The sequence below is a fragment of the Quercus suber genome, unplaced genomic scaffold (assembly GCF_002906115.3).
Source record: "Quercus suber isolate HL8 unplaced genomic scaffold, Cork oak 2.0 scaffold_1254, whole genome shotgun sequence".
NCBI classification, from domain to species: domain Eukaryota; kingdom Viridiplantae; phylum Streptophyta; class Magnoliopsida; order Fagales; family Fagaceae; genus Quercus; species Quercus suber.
The window spans coordinates 1-20099 of NW_027070646.1; the positions used below are offsets into that span (position 1 = coordinate 1).

Below are 20099 nucleotides of genomic sequence, written 5' to 3' on the forward strand. Positions count from 1 at the left end.
TAAAATAAACGAAAAAATTTAGCCGAATTGATGCGATTGCTCTTATATTTACATTTTAGAACACTCATGCAAAAGTTATTCTTTTGGAAGTGACCATTCATGCCAATTTGGAAACTAGAGCTTTATTCATTGCCTTGAATTTCTTGAATCCCAAACTACCCTTACTTTTTTGTTGGCATAATTTGTCCCTAGCTCTCCATGCTTGGTACCTTCCATTAAATTTTTCAACTTCCACCAAAATTTTCTAGTCAGAGCATCCATATTATCACAAATTTTTGAAAGAATATCAAAAGTAGTCATGGAGTATGTTGAGATAGTTTGAGCTACTAATTTTATCAAGGTGCACCTATCGGCCCAAGATAGGCTTTTGCTTCTCCAACCCCTTAATCTTGTCTCAAGTCTACCTTGTAGATACTTGAAGTCATTTATATGTGCTTTAGACATGAACAGAAAGAGCTCCAATGTATACTAAGTCTTTTTTAAGGGATTTCATTTGCATAGTTTGTTTAATGATTCTACCACTTTGTGTTTGGGCGGCTTTGGAGAAAAATATGCCAGATTTTTCCGTATATAATTTGGCTTAACCATGTACAGTACTTGTCCAAGCATTCACTAATGACTAGAGTATCTTTCGTATAAGCTTTTGAGAATAAAATAATATAATTTGCATTTACGAGTAATAGCGGGGGCCCAATATTGGCCTTCACCCCACTAATGTTTTTTTTTCCCCCAAACTCCTTCTCTAACATCGTAGACAATAATTCTTGTAGTGTAAATACTAAGGCTGTCCATCTCACCCGCTAACCCGCCCAACCGGCCTGTACCCAACTCACTACAAATCAATCCGACAGTTCCGGTGGTCGAACACAGGTCCCGAGCTCCAAAACCCGACGCCGACAGTTCGGTTTCAGTTCCCTTCCTTCAAAACCCGTTCTACCCGACCCGCGCGAAGAGAGAATGACAAGCTACGATTTCTAGCTTTCCGGCGAGTTGTCCAGCAAAATTTGGCAGATTTCGGTGACTAAAACACCAGATCCGGCGATTCTCGGCACGATTTAGGGGAAAAAGCGTCGGATTTGGCGAAATCTTGCCAAATCTGACTAGATCGCACCAGATCTTGGACAGATTGGGAGAGATCTCGCCAAATCACTACTCTTTTTGTCCTCTCCAACGGGTTTCGGCCTCACCCGAAACATCCGCTCACCCAACGGAAAACCAACCCGTAAAACTCGACCTTAATAGGGGTCGGTTGCAGGTCCGACACCTCCCTACCCGATCTTCGGCGGGTCGGTTACGGGTTGGGCTTGCCCAACCCGCCCGACCCATGGACAACCCTAGTAAATACATTATCAATGCTACATCTCCATTTATTGCAGTTAACTTCACTAGTAAAAAGTTTTTTTTTTCTTGTGTGAAATTGACTATCTTGTTTTTAGCCATTAGGTTATTTGCTTAAAGATGACTTTAAGTTAGTTAATTAGTTTATTTACTTAAAATGAGTCTATTCGCTTAAAAAATTACTTTATGTCTTACCTTTAAGCAAATGGACTGATCAAAAGCAAACAAATGCTTTTGAAACGCAGAAATTGTGAAGAGAACAAACTGTCTTAATCCTTATCCAACTCTTCATGACTTCATTGCTCTAGGACAAGGAGGGATTTGGAAAAATTAATAGTCACCACCGTTGAACTTAATCCTTATCCAAAATTTATTAGTTTTAATCTTTGCACATTAATTTTTAATAATTAAAACCCTGTCGCTTATAGGGAAAGATATTTGAACCTTATTCTGGCCTGAATAGGCTTAGCCTAACATATTACTGTATATAACTATATTATATTATTATGTCATATTATATACTAGTAGATACATTATTATATTGCAGCAAAGCAATCAAAGATAACGTTACTTGTATATAGTGGATAAGGACAACATTGTCTTTTCACGAAAAGCCGTAATTTGCAAAACCAAGGGGCCGCGCCAGCAGGTTTTGGCTTTCTCTTTACGGGCGGCTTCACTGTATCCTACTTTTCAACTTTAAAATATTCAATCAAATCTTTCCAACTTGCCATCTTCCTTTGCCCCTTCACTCCTTGGTAGTTGGTCCCTCGAATCACAACCTTTTGGCGCAACATCATTGTTTATTGTTGATTTCTTATTCAGATTTCAGTGATACGAAAATTTGTATTTGAGAGTTATAAAAATATATGTTAAAGATGTTTTTTGTTTAAACACTGAAAATTATTATTTAAACAATAATATCAAACGGGGTATAATATTTATTTTTCATAAATTTAATTTCTAGCATAAAGTTTCAAATCAAGTATTTCATGATATCATAAGATCTTAGAAATTACTAAACGAATTTCTTGAGATTCTTTTCTAATAATTTAATAGTTTAAAAATTAGTAAAAGTTTATTTTATTTTTATAATGTAATAATTATAACACTGGAGGATTATGACACACCAATAAATTTCAAACCAATTATTAGTAAAATTTAATAAAAAATTTGGAGAAGAAATACATTAAATTATACATTTGTCAAATTGTCAATTAGCCTTATCTAATGTATTTTGATAACTATTATTATCCACACCAAAAATAAATACTCATTTAACTGAAAGTTACTCGTATTCCTAAATAAAGCTAGTCAAATTGTCAACCAAAACACTACTCAATAACCGGATCCAAAATTTAATAGTTAATTTAAGACGACTGATCCTATCAAAAAATAATAATAATAATAATAATATAAAAAAAAATTAAAAAACACTTGAGGGTAAATTTGTAATTTAAAAAGAATCCCCCTTCTAGTAGTGATATAAAAATGAGTGAGAAGTAAAGAGAATGTAGTGTCCTGGTTTTGTCTTTACGAGAAGGTATTCATCGAAAACTACGAGTGTTTGTATATCTTTTGCTGATTTTAAGGTGGTTACGTTTCTATTTTTCTGTTTGTTGGATGGGAATTTTTTTTCCGGCAAAATATAATCGGCCATGGGAAAGTCTTCGTTCAAGGATTCTCTGAAAGCGCTTGAAGCTGATATTCAGCACGCCAATACTCTGTAACTCTCTATCTCTCTCTCTCTCTCTCTCTCTGATATGAATTTTCAGATTCTTCACATCAAAAATTGAACTGTTACGTTTGACGTTTAAATTTATAGCGCTTTTTAGTCCTCTGAATTGAGCTCCCTTTGTATAAGATTTCTCAGTTTGTTTTTCTTGAATAGTGTTTGATTTCCATTCAAAAGTTTGTGATAAAAAAAATATATATTATTATTATTAGCTCTGTTTATGTGATAGCATTCTTGAGCATGAAATGCCTAGGCTTTTTATTTATTTATTTATAAATTATAAATTTTATTTTAAAATTTTAATTTCCTAGAATATTTAATTCCTTTAAAATGAATTGAATGTATTTAAGTATTATCCATGCTTGTGAATTAGACATGGCACAGGATAAGGAATTTGATCTGTTTATTTAATTCCTTTAAAATAAATTTATTCACAATGATGAATGAACCCATTGTTTTGAATGATCAATTTGTGGGCCCCCCTTGAAACTTAATTATTTTGCCTATAGACACGCTTAACCAGAGTAGACCCATTAGTATATTCTACTAAATGATAATATATTTTTTTGGCTTTTATAATCTATGAAATGAGAAAAAGACAAGGCTGCTCAAGTAGCATTCTTTTGATGGACCACTGCGTTTTTGCCTATAGGTAACTAAATAGTACAGTTGACAACCTGAGTAGAAAGTAAAGAATTATTGTGAATGGATTTTACACGTGTATGATGAATTGTGGTTCTTTTATTAGCCTTTGATCTTTTTTTGAACCATATTAGTATTTGATCTTAAACTTTATTTGAAGTAGAAGATATATATTTGCCACATGGAAGGGAGATTTTGTCATCATGAGAAGAATGAGATTTTTGGGGACTTTCCCTTTTTGCATTTTATGGACAATTTGGAGAGAGAGAGAGAGAGAGAGAGAGAGAGGAATATTCTTACCTTAAATAATAAAGAGCAGACTAGGAAGTAGAACTCATTGATAAGTTTTTTATTACCCTCTTTATATGAAATTTACAGTGTCATTCTTTTCTGGATTCCGTTGCTTTTACAAATTTTCAAATGTAACTTCATATGAGGATATATTGTAATCATCCTATGTATGTTTGACATGGAATTTATGAAGAACCTGAAAATTTATTGACTTGAGTGTAATCGTTTCAGACCATGATGGCACATATTTCCATTCTTAAAAATAAAAAATAAAAAGGAACATTAAACTAGTTGGGTTATGCTCATAAACCCTGGAAAATTCATTGACATTACTACATTCCTATAGATGATGCTAGTCTTTGGACACAGAATATCATTGCTCTTCATATCATGTACCTTCTGCTGAACTGAATAGCAAAGGGTTCTGTTTGATTGACTGCAAACCCAACTCCTTTAGTCAAAGTTTTGTAATCATGAATTTTGAAATGGCAGAACTATATTGAAAGATTAGTTGATTGAGCTAAGATGGCAATATATATATATATATATGTGTGTGCGTGTGTGTGTGTGTGTAACCTTGTAAAATCTGGTGTTTGCATTTGTGCGTTGTCTTTTCTGGTGTTCTTATCCCATGAATCCTGGGTTATGTCTCCTGTTTCCTAACAGCTTTTTTTTTTATCATTGATATAAATCATCTAATGTTTAAGCTGAAACATAAAGTGGGAATATTCCATAATGTGATTGGAGAAGACTGAAGAGTGGCTACAATGCTAATTTTAATCCAAACCCCCTAACAAAGTCAAATGAAGTTTTCTAAATGGTTCGCATGTATTTTGAGATTAACCATTACAATATGGGCTATTGTAATGCTAGCATCTACGTGCTTTAAATGACCTTGGATGCATACTTCTTGTTAGAATGTCAATAGACTGTCAAGACAGTTTGAATGATTAGAGGCTAATTTCTTGTATAATTTTAAAAGCTTGTCGTAGCAGCTCTAGGATGGAGTAACATGCTGGAGGCATGAATGAAACAAATACTGCATTTTCGAAACTGTGGTTGGAGCAGATAGATAAATGGCTTGCTAAAATAGTGATTTTCTGTAATTCTATTAAGAGTTGTTTACAGTAAATTCTACCACTGTCCTGCTGTTACCCTTGTCCAGAACTTTAGCTTGGGTTCATAATGGTCCATTAGGTGTAAGACTCTCCTAGGAATTTGTTGATTTTTTTTAATGTTAGTTGAATATTCAAGCAAACGATCTTCTTCCTCTTTCTCCTTCAAATCATATGCAATATTTCAACACTTTCCTTTTCTATAATTGTTGGTATGGGATAAAGGACTATCTAGAAATAAACTTTTTTAACATCTTAATTAGTTTGGAGAATGGCTTTGTTGATTGAGCTAAGTTGTGGAATAAAATGTCTACTGGTTATATTTTATGTGTGTGTGCTGATTCTATATCACTTTGATTATATGATCATTGCTGTACATTTGTTAATCCTGTGCTTTGCTGCCTTCTTTCCTCTCTTGTTTTCTCAGGGCTTTAGATTTTCCAAGGGAGAATGATGGAGCACGTATTCAGATGAGACTGTCCTACGGTCCAGTGGCTCACCTTTTTCTTTTTCTTGTTCAATGGACTGATTGTCACCTTGCTGGTGTACTTGGTTTGCTTAGAATTCTTATTTATATGGTACGTGTCTCTCCTATTAATACTCTTCGATTCTGTTAGTTTCTGCTTTCAGATTTATATGAGATCTCTCTCTCTCTCTCTCTCTCTCTCTCTCTCTCTCTCTCTCTCGTCCTTGTTATTGTTTTTGTGGTTAAATTTGCATCCCATCCACTTCAACAATGTAGTAATTTTATAATGACTTACTTGTTGGGGTGTGGCAATGTGATGGATTGGTGCAGACCTATGCAGATGGGAAGACCACCATGTCTGTTTATGAAAGGAAAGCAAGTATTAGAGAGTTTTATGGTGAGTGAGATTCAATGAAGGAGAAATAATTATTTTTTGTGGATCAATGTTTAATAGTGCTGCAACTTATCTACAGAGAAAAGAAAAAATAATAATATTATGAGTTGGGATTTTTTGTTTTTTATTTATTTATTTATTTTTAAACAGCGGTGATATTTCCATCTTTCTTGCAACTTCAAAGAGGCGTCACAGATTTGGAGGACCGGAAGCAGAAAGAGACATGTAGTCTCAGATACAAAAAGAAGGATGAGTTGGAAAAAGGAAAACTCTCTGAAATTGACATAGAAAGAGAAGAGGAGTGTGGCATTTGCATGGAGGTGAATAGCAAGGTTGTTTTGCCTAATTGCAACCATTCTTTGTGTTGGAAGTGTTATCGGGATTGGTAAGCTTTCTGTTTTCCTTCTCTGAACACATCATGTATTACATCTAATGATTATGTATATAACCACCGCTTTTAGTGACCAAAACACACACACACACAAAGTTAAAATATAATCATGTAGTGTCCCATTGAAAATTGAAGTTTTTGGCCTTCCTTTGGTCTCTTTCTTGAAAAATTTTATTAGAGAAACTCTGCTACAAAGGTCCAATTTTATTTCCATCCTTCAGGAGACATTCACGACAGCCTGCAAAAACTGAAGTTGTGCTACATTGGATGAGCCATTAACCTGACCTGGTTCATTATTCGTGTCAAGACTGTTTAACTCATTTGACACAAACCTGTGTAACCCATATAATTAAATGTAATTTTTTATCTAACAAAATTTAAAATTTTTAATATGGAATTAAGTTATTAAAAGATTTTTAATAGTTGTCTTGGTAAATTCTTTATTGAAACTCTAAAGCCCTTAACCCTTTTACTAAAACCAAAGAAGAAGAAAAACACTCATTCGATTTTACTCTTTTTAGAGCATTCGCATTAATCCATGCAAAAATTACCATCTATTTTTAGCACAAAAACCTATTTTTTCTATTTTACACAACCACTTTTTAAAACCATCCACACCAGTTTATCTATTGTACACTTTATTTTATTTAAATAACAATTTCTCATTCTTTTTTTTTATTATTAATTTCATCTACTCTCTTTTTATCTTGCCTCTAGCTCTGTCTCTCCAATGTCCTCTCAAGTCTCTCTTCTCTAAGCTCTCTCTCATCCCAAACCACAACCAGTCATCATCTCTCTCTTTCTCATTTCTTCCATTCACACAAAGTCACCTTCTCTCTTTCTCGTAAAAATTCACTTATCTCCCTCATATTCTCTCTCTACTCAATTTTAACCTAACTGATGTGGGAGAATTTTGGGGCCAAATGTCCAAAATTGGCCACTCTCTCTATTTTACATTTAATGTGAATGCTCTTATAATGTGTATTTTTAAATTTGGATGAAACTTTATTGTTATTATTACTTCAATTGATATTATCATGAAATAGAATTTGTATGAAACTTATTTGTTTATAACTATTATGATTTATGTGCCGCTTATAAAATATAAAAATATGTTAATCATTTTGGGTAATTTTTTATTTAAATGAATTATAATGGGTTACATTTGTTTCAACCCAACATATTGTTTATTGAACGGGTCAAAATGGGTCATGTTTATATCAATCCAACATGATCTGTTTATTAAGCATGTTATGTGGGTTGTGTTGTGTCAACTTGCTTGTTAAACAGGTCGTGTTACGCTTGAGGGGGTTTTGATACAATTATTAAATGAGTTATATTTGGGTTGATTCATGTAGTCAAATATGCTATCTTGACAGACCAATAAAACAAATTGTCTCCCCTACTTGTCAATTATATATGAGGAAATTGGAGAATTCGTATGGGTTAACAATCCATATGATGAATTTGAATTTAATTAGGCTCGTAACTTATTTCTGCCTTTACTAACATATCCATATGATGAATTTGAATTTGACTAGGCTCATAACTTGTTTCTGCCTTTACTAACGTATAGCAGGATCTGATTTCATATTCTTGCTGTTTGCCTTAGGCATGGGCGGTCTCAGTCATGTCCCTTCTGTCGAGATAGCCTTAAAAGAGTAAACTCCGGTGACCTTTGGATCTACACAGATAAGTCTGATGTTGTTGATTTATCTTCAATTTTGAAGGAGAATCGTAGGAGGCTGTTCATGTACATAAATAAATTGCCCCTTATTGTTCCAGATCATGTGTTAGTTCCCTATAATCCCCATGTTAGGTGAGAGCATAGATTTTGGAAACTGTGTATATAATAAAACCTGGCTGTACATGTTCTTTTGACAAACATACTGATTTTTCCCCCATTAGGCCATTGTTTTATTGGCTTCAAGCAGGTGATATTGATTCCTAAATTTCTCTCTTTTTTTTTTTTTCTTTTTTTTTCCTAAACTCTCTTAAATTAGTTTTAGTTGGGTCTGCTCTTTCACCCATTTATTTCATTGCAAGATCCTTAGCCTCACAAGAAAGCATAGGCAGCAAGATATGAAGCAATGTTCTGGTTTGCTTTACAGGGTTGGTCAGTTGAGGTGCCGGGATTTACTATAATTGGTCAACAGTAGATATGAAATAGAACCCTTACGAACCAGCTGAAATCCAACAAAACAAACTTGGGTTATTAGTTCAAAAATCCAAGCTTCCACCGGTGAACCTTAGGTTGTTTAGCTCTAATAGCCATCCCATAGTTGTAACTGCCCGGGGGTTCCAAAACCCCCTACAGTTCCAACAAATGACACTTATTGTTGTCAGCAGGAGTGCAGGACTGTTGAGCAGCCGTGGCTGCTATCATTGTTCTGGGGTCTCCAATAAATTAAGCTATATCATGGACATGCTTGAAAGCTAAGCTTGTCTCTTGCTCACCCGGTTCAGTTCTATTGCAATTGGGCCATCAAGAAGCTTCCTTTTACCAGTTAGTGGCCCATCATGTTGGTCCTAAGTCATTTGAAGTTCACCATAGGCTACTTTTTTCCAATTGTGTTTGGGGCCTGATTTTGTTAGGCCGATGTTCTCAGCCCCTTCCGCCTGTTGACTGTACTCCTTTATCTTATCACACTTCACTAGGCCCTTCTATGCAAGAGATGGTTTGTGATTTTTCAGCGTTCTATTTGGTGTACAATTGTACAGACTTTCTCAACTGTAAAATATAGAATCAATCCATAGCATGGATCAACAATAGTGTGAAAAAAAAAATGAGTTGGAAAATGAGAGGACGGTCAACACTATTAATTTAACAATTGTTCCGTAAGCTTTTGGAATTTTCAGGAGAGTTCTTTGAAGAGCAAATTTAAATTCGATGAAACAATTCATGAAGCTCATGACATATCACAAACCTATGAGAATCGAATAAAGATATGTGTAACATACTAACATGCAAATGAAAAATGCCATCTGGTTGGGAATCGTCAATTTTGTACGCGTATGTAATCTGCATAGAAGCGAGGTTGGTCTTCTTCTTGGTGAGCATAGGCATAGCCTCCATGTCTAGATATGTCAAGGCCTGCAATTTCCTCCTCAGGAGAGATTCTCAAAATCCCAAGCTTGTGTAGGCCATAAAATAGAGGTCCCATTGTCAAACTTACCCAGCCCACAATCACCAAAACCTCTATCGCTTGGGCTCCAATCAAACCCCAGCCTCCACCCATAAAAAGACCAAAGGGCCTCACCACGCCTGACTCGCCTGAATCATATGCTTGAATCACAAATTCTTCTTTGGCGAACAACCCTGTAAATATCAAACCCCAAGCACCACAACCACCATGCAACTGGGTTGCCTCCAATGGGTCATCAAATTTCAGTTTTAGGGCCAAGATATTGAGCCCAATCAATACCCATGCAGCAACAAACCCGCACACAATGGCAGCCCATGGCTCAACAACTGAGCAGCCTGATGTGATTGCAACAAACCCACCTAAGAGCCCATTGCAAACATCCAAGGCATCCCAATGGCCCACTAGTAATCGCCGGCCGAAAAGGGTTACGAGTCCAGCAGTTGACCCAGCTAATGTGGTAGTGACTGCAGTCCGGCCCACTGCAGTCCAATTACCTTGGCTGGTGTTGGGATAGGCCACAAGAATCTTATCAAATGAACCCGGATTGAACCCAAACCATCCAAACCACAACAAAAATGTACCTAGTACCACAAGGGTTGCATTGTGGCCTCTCATTTGTATAGGCTTCCCAAACACATCAAACCGGCCCACCCTTGGGCCTTCTATGAAAGAGCCCCAAAACCCAGCAATTCCACCAACCAAATGCACCACCCCGCTCCCAGCAAAGTCGATTGCACCTGAACCTAACAACAAGTCACTGGAACTAGGACTGAGCCAACCACTAGATGACCAAACCCAATGAGCCACAATTGGGTACACAAATCCAGTGAGAAAAAATGAGAAAATTAAGTAAGAAGTGAACTGGGTTCTCTCTGCTATTGAGCCACTAGTTATACCAGCAACAGCTATAGCGAAAGCCCATTGGTAAAGAAAAAAGCTGTAGTCATATGAGGTATTGGGGATGTTAAACAAAGCAAAGAAGTTTGTACCAATGAAAGGGTTGGAATTGGAGCCATCACCAAAGGCAAAAGCAAAGCCAAAGAGGTAATAAGAGATGCTACCAACAACAGCATCAACAACATTGGTAAGCATTATGTTCAAGGCATTCTTGGCTCGGACTGAGCCAGCACAGAGCATGGCAAAGCCAAGCTGCATTACAAAGACAAGGTAAGCTGAAAAGAGGAGGTAAACGGTGTTGATGGAGTCTGTGACACTTTGTTCCCATGAGACCTCCATGGTTCTTCGGAAAAAAGAGAAAGCGTGTGTGTGTGAGAGAGAGAGATGGTTGGTGGTGAATGAAAAGGGAAGATATAGAATTAGATAGTCGTATGAATGAAAGTGGTGGTTTGAATGGTAGCTGTATTGATCGTGGGGTCACTTGTTTATGCATGCGTTGGTGACTAGTTGTGCATTCTACTTCAATGACTTGTGGTGAAAGGATAGGATTTGGGTGCTAACTACTAAGAGTTTGAGACTCTTGGAAATAATTAATTACATAACAAAATAGTATTATAGTACTCTAGTGCCTTGAGCTTTCAACTGTTTAGTGACATGCGAAGAAAGAAACACAAAGAAATCAGTGATCCTAGATACACTTTCACAACTTGTTAAGGTGATCTATTATTTGAGTGTTTATTATGAATACCCCTTTTATTTTTATTTTTAGAAAAATGAATAGAACTTTTATAGTTTTATTATGCACTAATCAATAACTTTTATAGTTTTATTATGCACTAATCAATAATCAGAAAAAAGTATGCTAGCGAAAATTTGTGAAAATTTTTATATCACGAGATTCATTGATAATGATAAGGCTTGGAATGTGTAAGGCAGAGGAGGGATGAGATCTGCCAGATATTCTTTTATACAAATATTGTCTTTTTGAAGAAATTCAAGGCTTTATTGTAAAGCAAGCACACCAATATGGGGAAAGTGTTCCAGGAGACTAGGACAAGTTGCATGTGAATTTAGCGTCCTATTTCTATGACAACACAATTTGCAAAAAGAAAAAAACAATATTGTACTATCTATAATCATATTCATCACACCAATATGTGAAGTATTCTAGGACCACTTGCACGTGAATTTATTTGTCCTATTTCTACGATGGCACATTTCGCAGAAAGAGTTTAATCAACATTTGTACAATAATCATATTCAAGGTCATGTCCTAGAAAAAAAAAGGTTTTTGAGGATTCGTCCAGAACACTTAAAGATTATCTTTTTCCAGGACACATTGGCCTTTCCATCATTTCCGGCATTTGAGGAAGAGGATCCTAGGGCTTGATTTGCTGTTGTTGAATCAACTGAAGCCTGAATTCGAATCAAATAAAAATAGTAAAATACTAACAGATATGGACTACATGTCCAATACTTTAAACAAACGTGCTGACGTACAACTTCTAATTTGTCAAATATTCAAGCATGTGCTACATGAGAGTATTAATTTATGCACTATAATTGACAAGTTAATTGTGCATTATGACATTCATTTGAGGGATTCAAATCGATTATTTCTAATCCATGTGTGAAAATGTCTGCATTGAGCAGTAAAACTAGCACATGTTAATGACTGATAGCAAATATCCATCATGGGCATATATACACATTAAACTACCCATTTTGCATCCTTAAATGCTTATGTATCAGAAATATCGACTTGACTAGTAGTTGGAGTGAATAGGCTGACCCAGCTATATAATGCTCTAACGTGTACACAACTGTATTATAAATAGAAATAGTTGATTTCCACATGCTCTCATGTACCACTTGGTTTATTGGGTAAAGCTTTAAGCTAATAGGTCCGCATCTTTCTGATATGCTAATTATAGTACAAATATACACAGGCAACATAGTAGAAGTGCAAGTGTAAATGTTTATTTACAACTGGCGTTTCTGTTTCTGAAGCCAATTCAATCAGTAGCTTTCGACATGGCGACCATGACCGTGCCGATCCCTCAACATAATTCGGCTAGTGAGGGAAGGTCTCATTGTAACAATTGCAGACTCATTAGCTCCAGCTTTAAGAGCAGCCTTCCCTGCTTCCAAGAATCTCTTGACTGCATCCTCTGCATACTGGTTGGCCTCACCCACTGTCAAGGTCTTACCGATATCTGGGTAGGCATTTAGGACATAGTCACCATTGAGCTGGGATGCAAGCTGGATCATTTCAACTTGAAATTCTGATAGTCTGGCATCTTCTTTCGGTCCCCATGGCCTCAGTGATCTCTTTACTTCTGGAAGGGTTACTGCATCCAGATACCATGATTGGTATTGAACAATCAATTGCAAGAAATGAACTAAAAACTTCTAATCATATGCTAAAATAAGAAAGTAAATTACTTCCTCTATCCCAAATTGCTAATCCTCTATTCCATTTTGAAATGTTCCAAAATATAGTCCTCTTTGAAAAGTCAATTATTAATTTTCTAACTTACCATTTACTTTACTTAAAAGAGTCAAATACCCTTCTTACACTGGAGTTTAAATTAACATGTGTAGTTTTGAAAACTTGTACATTTTTAACTAAAAAACAACGCATTAAATGATGCTCACTCATCTTATCAAAAAAAAAAAAATGATGAATGCTCTCATGTACCACTTGGTTTATTGGGTAAAGCTTTAAGCTAATAGGTCCGCATCTTTCTGATATGCTAATTATAGTACAAATATACACAGGCAACATAGTAGAAGTGCAAGTGTAAATGTTTATTTACAACTGGCGTTTCTGTTTCTGAAGCCAATTCAATCAGTAGCTTTCGACATGGCGACCATGACCGTGCCGATCCCTCAACATAATTCGGCTAGTGAGGGAAGGTCTCATTGTAACAATTGCAGACTCATTAGCTCCAGCTTTAAGAGCAGCCTTCCCTGCTTCCAAGAATCTCTTGACTGCATCCTCTGCATACTGGTTGGCCTCACCCACTGTCAAGGTCTTACCGATATCTGGGTAGGCATTTAGGACATAGTCACCATTGAGCTGGGATGCAAGCTGGATCATTTCAACTTGAAATTCTGATAGTCTGGCATCTTCTTTCGGTCCCCATGGCCTCAGTGATCTCTTTACTTCTGGAAGGGTTACTGCATCCAGATACCATGATTGGTATTGAACAATCAATTGCAAGAAATGAACTAAAAACTTCTAATCATATGCTAAAATAAGAAAGTAAATTACTTCCTCTATCCCAAATTGCTAATCCTCTATTCCATTTTGAAATGTTCCAAAATATAGTCCTCTTTGAAAAGTCAATTATTAATTTTCTAACTTACCATTTACTTTACTTAAAAGAGTCAAATACCCTTCTTACACTGGAGTTTAAATTAACATGTGTAGTTTTGAAAACTTGTACATTTTTAACTAAAAAACAACGCATTAAATGATGCTCACTTATCTTATCAAAAGAAAAAAAAAATGATGCTCACTTAAAAAGTTAGATTTTCTTAACATGGCCAACAATATGGGATGGATACATGGAATCTAAGCCTTGGGTTCTTAATAGTTCAATAAGCATACGAGCAGTAGTAGTAGAGCCAAATTTGACTTTAGGGGGTAAAATTAATTATAGATTTATCCATATGCCCCCTAACATACATATGTACATATGCATACAAATACATTGTAAACAAACACACATTATATATACAGTACTAAGGACTAATCTGGACAACAAAATATCACTTATGTCAAATGCTAAGTGGCATTTTAATGTTAGAAAACCCACAAAAAGATAGCAGATCCATTATATTGTGTTTATTTGTTAGGGCATTTTTACATCTTATGTTTGTTTTTGTTGAACTCATAAAATGATTAAATCATAACAATTTTAAACCTTATGGTAACCAAAACTGTATAGTTTAACTTGAAAACAATATCAAATTATGGACTTTATTACATAATTAGTTCTAAATTTTATTATTTATGTACTCATTTTTTATTAATTATAGAGAGTTTTAACCTCTTACCACTTTTTATTTTTTTTATTTTTTAATTCTTTGTTTCTCCTCAATTAAAACTTCTGTTTCTTTAGTTTCCCTTTTTTTAATTCTTATTTTTCTTTAGAAACTTTTAAACCTCAAAAACATTGATACAAGCAAATATTTTCTATTATTAAAATGATATATCAACAAAAAAATATTATAAAAATAATAATAATAAAAAAATGATATATCAACAAAAAAATATAAAAATAATAATAATAATAATGTACAAAAAAAAAAGAGTGATATAAAATTGGTTGGGGGGGAATTTTTGCAAGCCCAGGGAAATTGCCCCCCTGACCCCCTTCGACAAGCACCAGACAATATCATTCCAAATCTCCAACTCAGGAGATCATAATTAATAATGAGTTCCTATCAATAGATGATTGTGGACCATTTTGACAAAGATTAATCTCCAGATTCAAAAATGACAGTTCAATACCAGACAGCTCTTAAAATTCACTGTTAAAGCTACATACTCAAAGAGGCATAAATTGCCCATGGAGGCTTGAGCTTTCACAGAATGGACAATGAAAGCATATGGTAGAAAAGGGAATATGCAGTTGCATTTGCATACACTTTCTCTCAAGGTACATCACACTGTCCTCCCAACCCACATAAAAGAAAAAGAGAAATGAAGAGAACACAGTATTGCCACACAATAATAGCATAGGTACATGTGCTCCCCAAAAAGGTAGCAGGTTAATGAAATTTGTCTTTTTCTTCACACAAGATTGCAGATACTTCAATTTCAAACCACCAATGAATAGTATATGTCTATGGTACTGAATACGAGAAGGGGTAATCCGATTATAGATTCAGGTCAATCTGTAACCCAGAATAGGTAGCAAGAAAGGAAAATTCCAGAATTGTTCCACACAATGGCCACTTATAATCTTCATATTATGAAGTGTAAAGTGAGAATGGGAGAATAAATAGATCATTAAGAAAATGAAAGTAATTTGTAATGATGAAGGAGAATGGTGCGAACCTGGACAATCATCACGTGGACTATCACGGAGGTTAAAATAGCTCTCAAAAGTACCAGCCCATGCATCCCTCTTGGTCAGGAAGTTTGATTCCAGATTGAAAAGCTTCTTCACAGTTGCAGGAATAGAAGAATGTTCAAATTGTGACGTTGCTGTTGGTCCATCTGGCAAATGAATCACTGCACAAAACAATCAAGAGTCAGTCCACAGGTGGAAAGGTCTGGGGTCAAACAATGATGCTGATATTAATAATTCTTTAAAGTTGACTGTGTAACCTATGTTATATAAACAAAATGTACATTCAGAAAACCAGAACTTCTGTAAAATGTGAATAATATAGAAGTTGGAAAAAAGAGTATCAAAGTCAAAGAGCTGTAGGTTTCATTTTCCAAGCATGACTGAAAAACAGTACAGGTCAGTTTAATAAGGAAGATAAAAATCCCGTTGGTAAGACTGAGCCCAAAGCATTGCAGGTTAATAGATCAGCAATAAATCCCAAAAGTATCAGCAGCAATGGATATTGCTCTTATGAGTAAGAAAATTGAATAACTTGCAGCTATCAAGTGCATCTTTACATAAACATAAGCACTTATTTTAAATAATATGCAATCTGAAACCAAAATTTGGAATGTTAGCCGATCAAAAATTTACAAAGAAGCCAATAAATAGTTCAAGAGTGTTCCAAACTTTAAAGAGATGACACTAGCCCCAAAATCCCAGCAGATGTAGTAGTTCTCCTTTTGGAAAAGCAGGTTGGAGACTAGAGGTAATATGCCAACCTGGTGGTTTGCATCCATTTGACTCATTACATGGATAAAAAAGGAATGTTATTCTCAACTTCGTCATTAGAAAGCACAGATTTCATATCCATTTTAGTTCACAATTTTCTATAAAATGTGTTGTGTATGTCTGGACCAGGCTTTATCTAAAGCAGTTTTGCCCATGAATGACCATGTTTTGGGAAATCTGGAAGCAAAATAGCCGGGTTAGTTAGAAAAAGGATATTACTCAGACCACAAAGGTTATACACACACTCAATTACGTAGCAATATCAAGATGTAAGAAAAATTCTCCTCCCTAAAACAAATTCATTAAGTCACAGCAATCACAGGCTCTTCAAACCCCTTCCCACTGAATAACAAGGTACTAGAAATAGTTTCTTAACACATTCAAACATAGATACTGATGCAGCGTGGGCGTGTAGAAGCAGAATCTATAACACACAATTAATACAACTCTTCCACGAAACCTAAGTTCTACAAGAACACTAGGCTAAAATAATAGAGAAAACCTCTCTAGCAAACTTTTATAAATAAACGCATCATAACAATAATCAACCCCTCTATAAAGAGAATTTATAGGAATAGCTACTCCTTTTAGGAAAAGAAATAATAAACCTATTTCTACTTGAAAAAGGAAAAACAATTTAAGTAGAAAAAGAAAAACAATTAAAATCCTAGTTCAACTAGAAAAAGGATTTTTTTTTTTTTTTTTTTTTTTTTTTTGAGAAGGAAACTGAATTTCATTTAAAGAAAAAACTCAGCCAGAATCGGCTAAAAGATCAGACAAAGGATTTTAATTGAACTTGTAAAAGCAAATAAATCCTAATTCCACTGGGAAAGAAAAAACAACGTAAAATATTAAAATAGTTTATTCTTTCTTAACCAATCTGCATCAGATATACACCCATCACAAATGTCCAAAGCTGCAAAGCCCCAAAAACTTACTGTATCGTGGTTTTGGTTTTGAATCCTTCAAAGTAGAAAACACACAAAGAAGCATACAAAAAATCAATTAAGCAGTAATAAACAAAACAAAACAAACAAGCACTTGGGAAAAATTCATTTTGATACCACAGCAATCACCCCAAGTGCACAACAACATCAAGCAATACCAACCAAAACAAGAAACAGAAACAATCTCAAGCGATACCAAACTTGTACCGTAACTAAACCAGTTAGTAATTAAGCACGTATCCAAATTTGGAACATGAAAAACAAAAAACAAAAAATCAAAGACTCACTCACCAGTACCCTTCTCGACCCACGGCGAGATAAGTATGGTCGGGACCCGAACACCCAACCGGTCGAACCGGAAGTAATACGGGTCACCACCAATGATCCCATCAGGGCTAGGCACACCATAAACGGGCGTAGGCACGTGATCGTAAAACCCACCATGCTCATCATAGGTAATCAAAATAGCCATCTCGTTCCACTGAGGGCTAGCTCTCAGAGTCTCGTACACCTCCTTCACGAACCTCTGTCCGAGCGCCACGTCATGGGACGGGTGGTCGTCATTGGCTGGGAGCGCCTCCACATCAAAGTACCTCTGTTCCACCACCGCATAGTTCGGCAACTTACCCAACTTGGCGTGCAATTTAAACTTCAAAGAATAGCTATGAAACTTGGTCACGTGCTTTAGTTTCCTCAGGCTCGCGAAGAACAAGGTTGCCGGGATGTTTTGGTAATAAATACCGAAGCTGAGGTCATTTTCGTCGAGCGAGTCGAAGATCGTTTTTTGCGGGAACCCATGGATAAGGTCTTTCCGTACGTTGCTCATAGCTCCGTGTGACGTGGCCGAGTGGACGTAGAATCGGTTCGGCTGAGTCGACGCGGGGACCGAGGCGAACCACCTGTCGAACACGGCGAACTCGTTCGCTAACTCGGTGTAAACCGGTAGGATCTCCGGTTTGAACCCGCTCATCACGGTTCTCGACATGCCTAGATTCTCGCTCTCCGCTTGCTGAGCGAACCCGTTCATCAACGGTTCTCGGGTCGAATCGTTCGACCCGAATATCTGTTCCCTGATCGCCTGAAACGAGTGACCCGGATCCGAGTCAATGAACAGAGCGTCGTTTGAAACCTTAACTACTTCCGAGTCCGGGTTCGTGACTACAACCCGGTTCGACTCGTCGCCGTCCAAGCCGTCGATGTCGGGTCGGGTCGCCTTGAGCCAGCCGTAGATGTGGTCAAAAGAACGGTTTTCCATGATGATGACGACCAGGGTCTTGATGGGTCCTTTGATTTTGTGCTTCTTTTTGAATTCCAAGGACTGGGAAGAAGCTATGAGAAAGAGAAAGAAAAAGAAGCTAAGAGGGACTCGCCGGAAAGCCATTCCGGTGATCGGAAAAGGGAAGAGTTAATGTCGTTGCCTTCAATAGGAATCAAAGGTTGTTGTACTGAAACAAGAAGAGAATCAAGATTTTTGTAACTTTGTTTCCAATTATGATAGTAACCTTCTCACGGTATATGCGTAAAGAATAAGGAATTACACAATATATTTTGCTTTTATATATATTAATGTTTGGGTTTTTGTGGTTGTGAATTGTGATTGTGTACACTTTGTTTTCTCTTTTGTCTTTTTGTTCTCCCAGAGTCAAAGGTAAAGGAGGAGCCCTAATAGGACTTAGTACTCGGTAGAATCGTCATCATATTCGTATCATATTCATGTATATGGTTTCATATACATGAATATGATCGGTTTAGAGAGAGACAGAAAAAGAAAGAAGGGACAGTTTTTTTTTTTAATTGGGTAATTGTTACAGCTGAGCTGATCCATTTTTTCGATTATCGTTTGCCCCTCTTTTTTGACCTTTTCTGGATTTGTTTTTTTTTTTTTTGAAAGGTTGGATTTGTTGCATGGAATAGTAGCTTATAGGGCCTATACAGGAGCTCCATAAGAACTTCCGTATATACAAACACAATTAAAGTAGAGATTAGAGAACCCCAGCATTGCTCACACCTAAGTTTCCAACAATCTGTTGAATCATGTGGATGTGGGTGCCAAAACAAATAACACTAACAGTTCATAGTTTCCTTTTTTCTATTTTGGGTAAGTAAATTTAGAGCTTCAAATTGTAAATGCTACAAGTCTGATCAAATTATATATAAACTAAAAACAAAAAAACAAAAAACAAAAACAAGAAGCATAGTTCAGTTAGTGAATCTTACCTATATCCTCTGTAAAGATCAAGGTTACAGTCCAAATTGTATAGGTTGGTCCTATAGAGAGAGAGTGATCAAAACTGGGATATTCCCATTTCTGTTGTCCAATGAAAGATCAAATATGTGAGGGAAAAGAAATGAGACAAGGCAGGGGAAATTGTACAGTAGTTGAGGAAGTGGAGAAGTGAAAATGTTAAATGACTCTAGAAAACACAACTCAAGTTCACTAAGGCAGCAACTTCAGATTCAACAAAAGATACAGCCGCCCATTGTAGAAGAGGACTACATCTGGGAGGAGTGGAAACTATTCCTTCACAAACTTCCTAAAGTTACAAATTATTAGAGCAGTACTTTACTTTGCACACTTCTCTAAATCAAAGTATAGTAAAATATAAAGAGCAAGGAAACCTATCCAATTAGCTTAATGGAGAAAATGCTGCAAATACAAACTGCAATGTTGTTGAAAGCATAGGAGAAAAAATACACTCTTTAAGGCCAATTCTGTGGGACCATAACAAAAATCTAATTACAAAAGCTATTCTTAAATGTAGAAAACACTCATGCAAACAAGGCTAGAGCCCTACATGCAGCAGTATGATTATGTAAATGGACTGAAAATTTAGCTGAAGAGACCCTCCCATCACAACTCAAATACACACACACACACA

At 36.0% G+C, this 20099-nt stretch overlaps 4 protein-coding genes across 5 annotated transcripts; 1 reads left to right on the forward strand and 3 right to left on the reverse strand.

Moving 5' to 3' along the window:
- The first annotated feature begins 2830 nt into the window (after positions 1 to 2830).
- Positions 2831 to 8324, forward strand: LOC112004820 (E3 ubiquitin-protein ligase AIRP2). 2 transcript variants are annotated; one of them, XM_065769659.1, is made up of 5 exons: positions 2831 to 3064; positions 5549 to 5699; positions 5918 to 5984; positions 6132 to 6366; positions 7952 to 8031. In XM_065769659.1, the coding sequence occupies exons 1-5, from the start codon at positions 2997 to 2999 to the stop codon at positions 7956 to 7958; spliced, it is 528 nt and encodes a 175-aa protein (XP_065625731.1). In that variant the 5' UTR covers positions 2831 to 2996; the 3' UTR covers positions 7959 to 8031. The 2 variants fall into 2 exon arrangements, with proteins under 2 accessions (XP_065625731.1, XP_023892819.1); XM_024037051.2 differs by having other exon boundaries at positions 2832 to 3064; positions 7985 to 8324.
- Positions 8325 to 9191: 867 nt separating this feature from the next.
- On the reverse strand, positions 9192 to 11124 carry LOC112004798 (ammonium transporter 1 member 3). The gene has a single exon (XM_024037026.2). It carries the CDS (start codon positions 10752 to 10754, stop codon positions 9372 to 9374), a length of 1383 nt encoding a protein of 460 aa, XP_023892794.1. The 5' UTR covers positions 10755 to 11124; the 3' UTR covers positions 9192 to 9371.
- A 1310-nt stretch (positions 11125 to 12434) lies between these two features.
- LOC136065875 (non-specific phospholipase C1-like) lies at positions 12435 to 13077 on the reverse strand. Its single transcript, XM_065769658.1, has 2 exons — positions 13074 to 13077; positions 12435 to 12766 (listed from the first exon to the last, which is right to left on the reverse strand). The coding sequence occupies exons 1-2, from the start codon at positions 13075 to 13077 to the stop codon at positions 12435 to 12437; spliced, it is 336 nt and encodes a 111-aa protein (XP_065625730.1).
- Positions 13078 to 13123: 46 nt separating this feature from the next.
- LOC112004797 (non-specific phospholipase C1) lies at positions 13124 to 18814 on the reverse strand. The gene is made up of 3 exons (XM_024037024.2): positions 17512 to 18814; positions 15487 to 15663; positions 13124 to 13598 (listed from the first exon to the last, which is right to left on the reverse strand). The coding sequence occupies exons 1-3, from the start codon at positions 18599 to 18601 to the stop codon at positions 13267 to 13269; spliced, it is 1599 nt and encodes a 532-aa protein (XP_023892792.1). The 5' UTR covers positions 18602 to 18814; the 3' UTR covers positions 13124 to 13266.
- Between the last annotated feature and the right edge of the window lie 1285 nt (positions 18815 to 20099).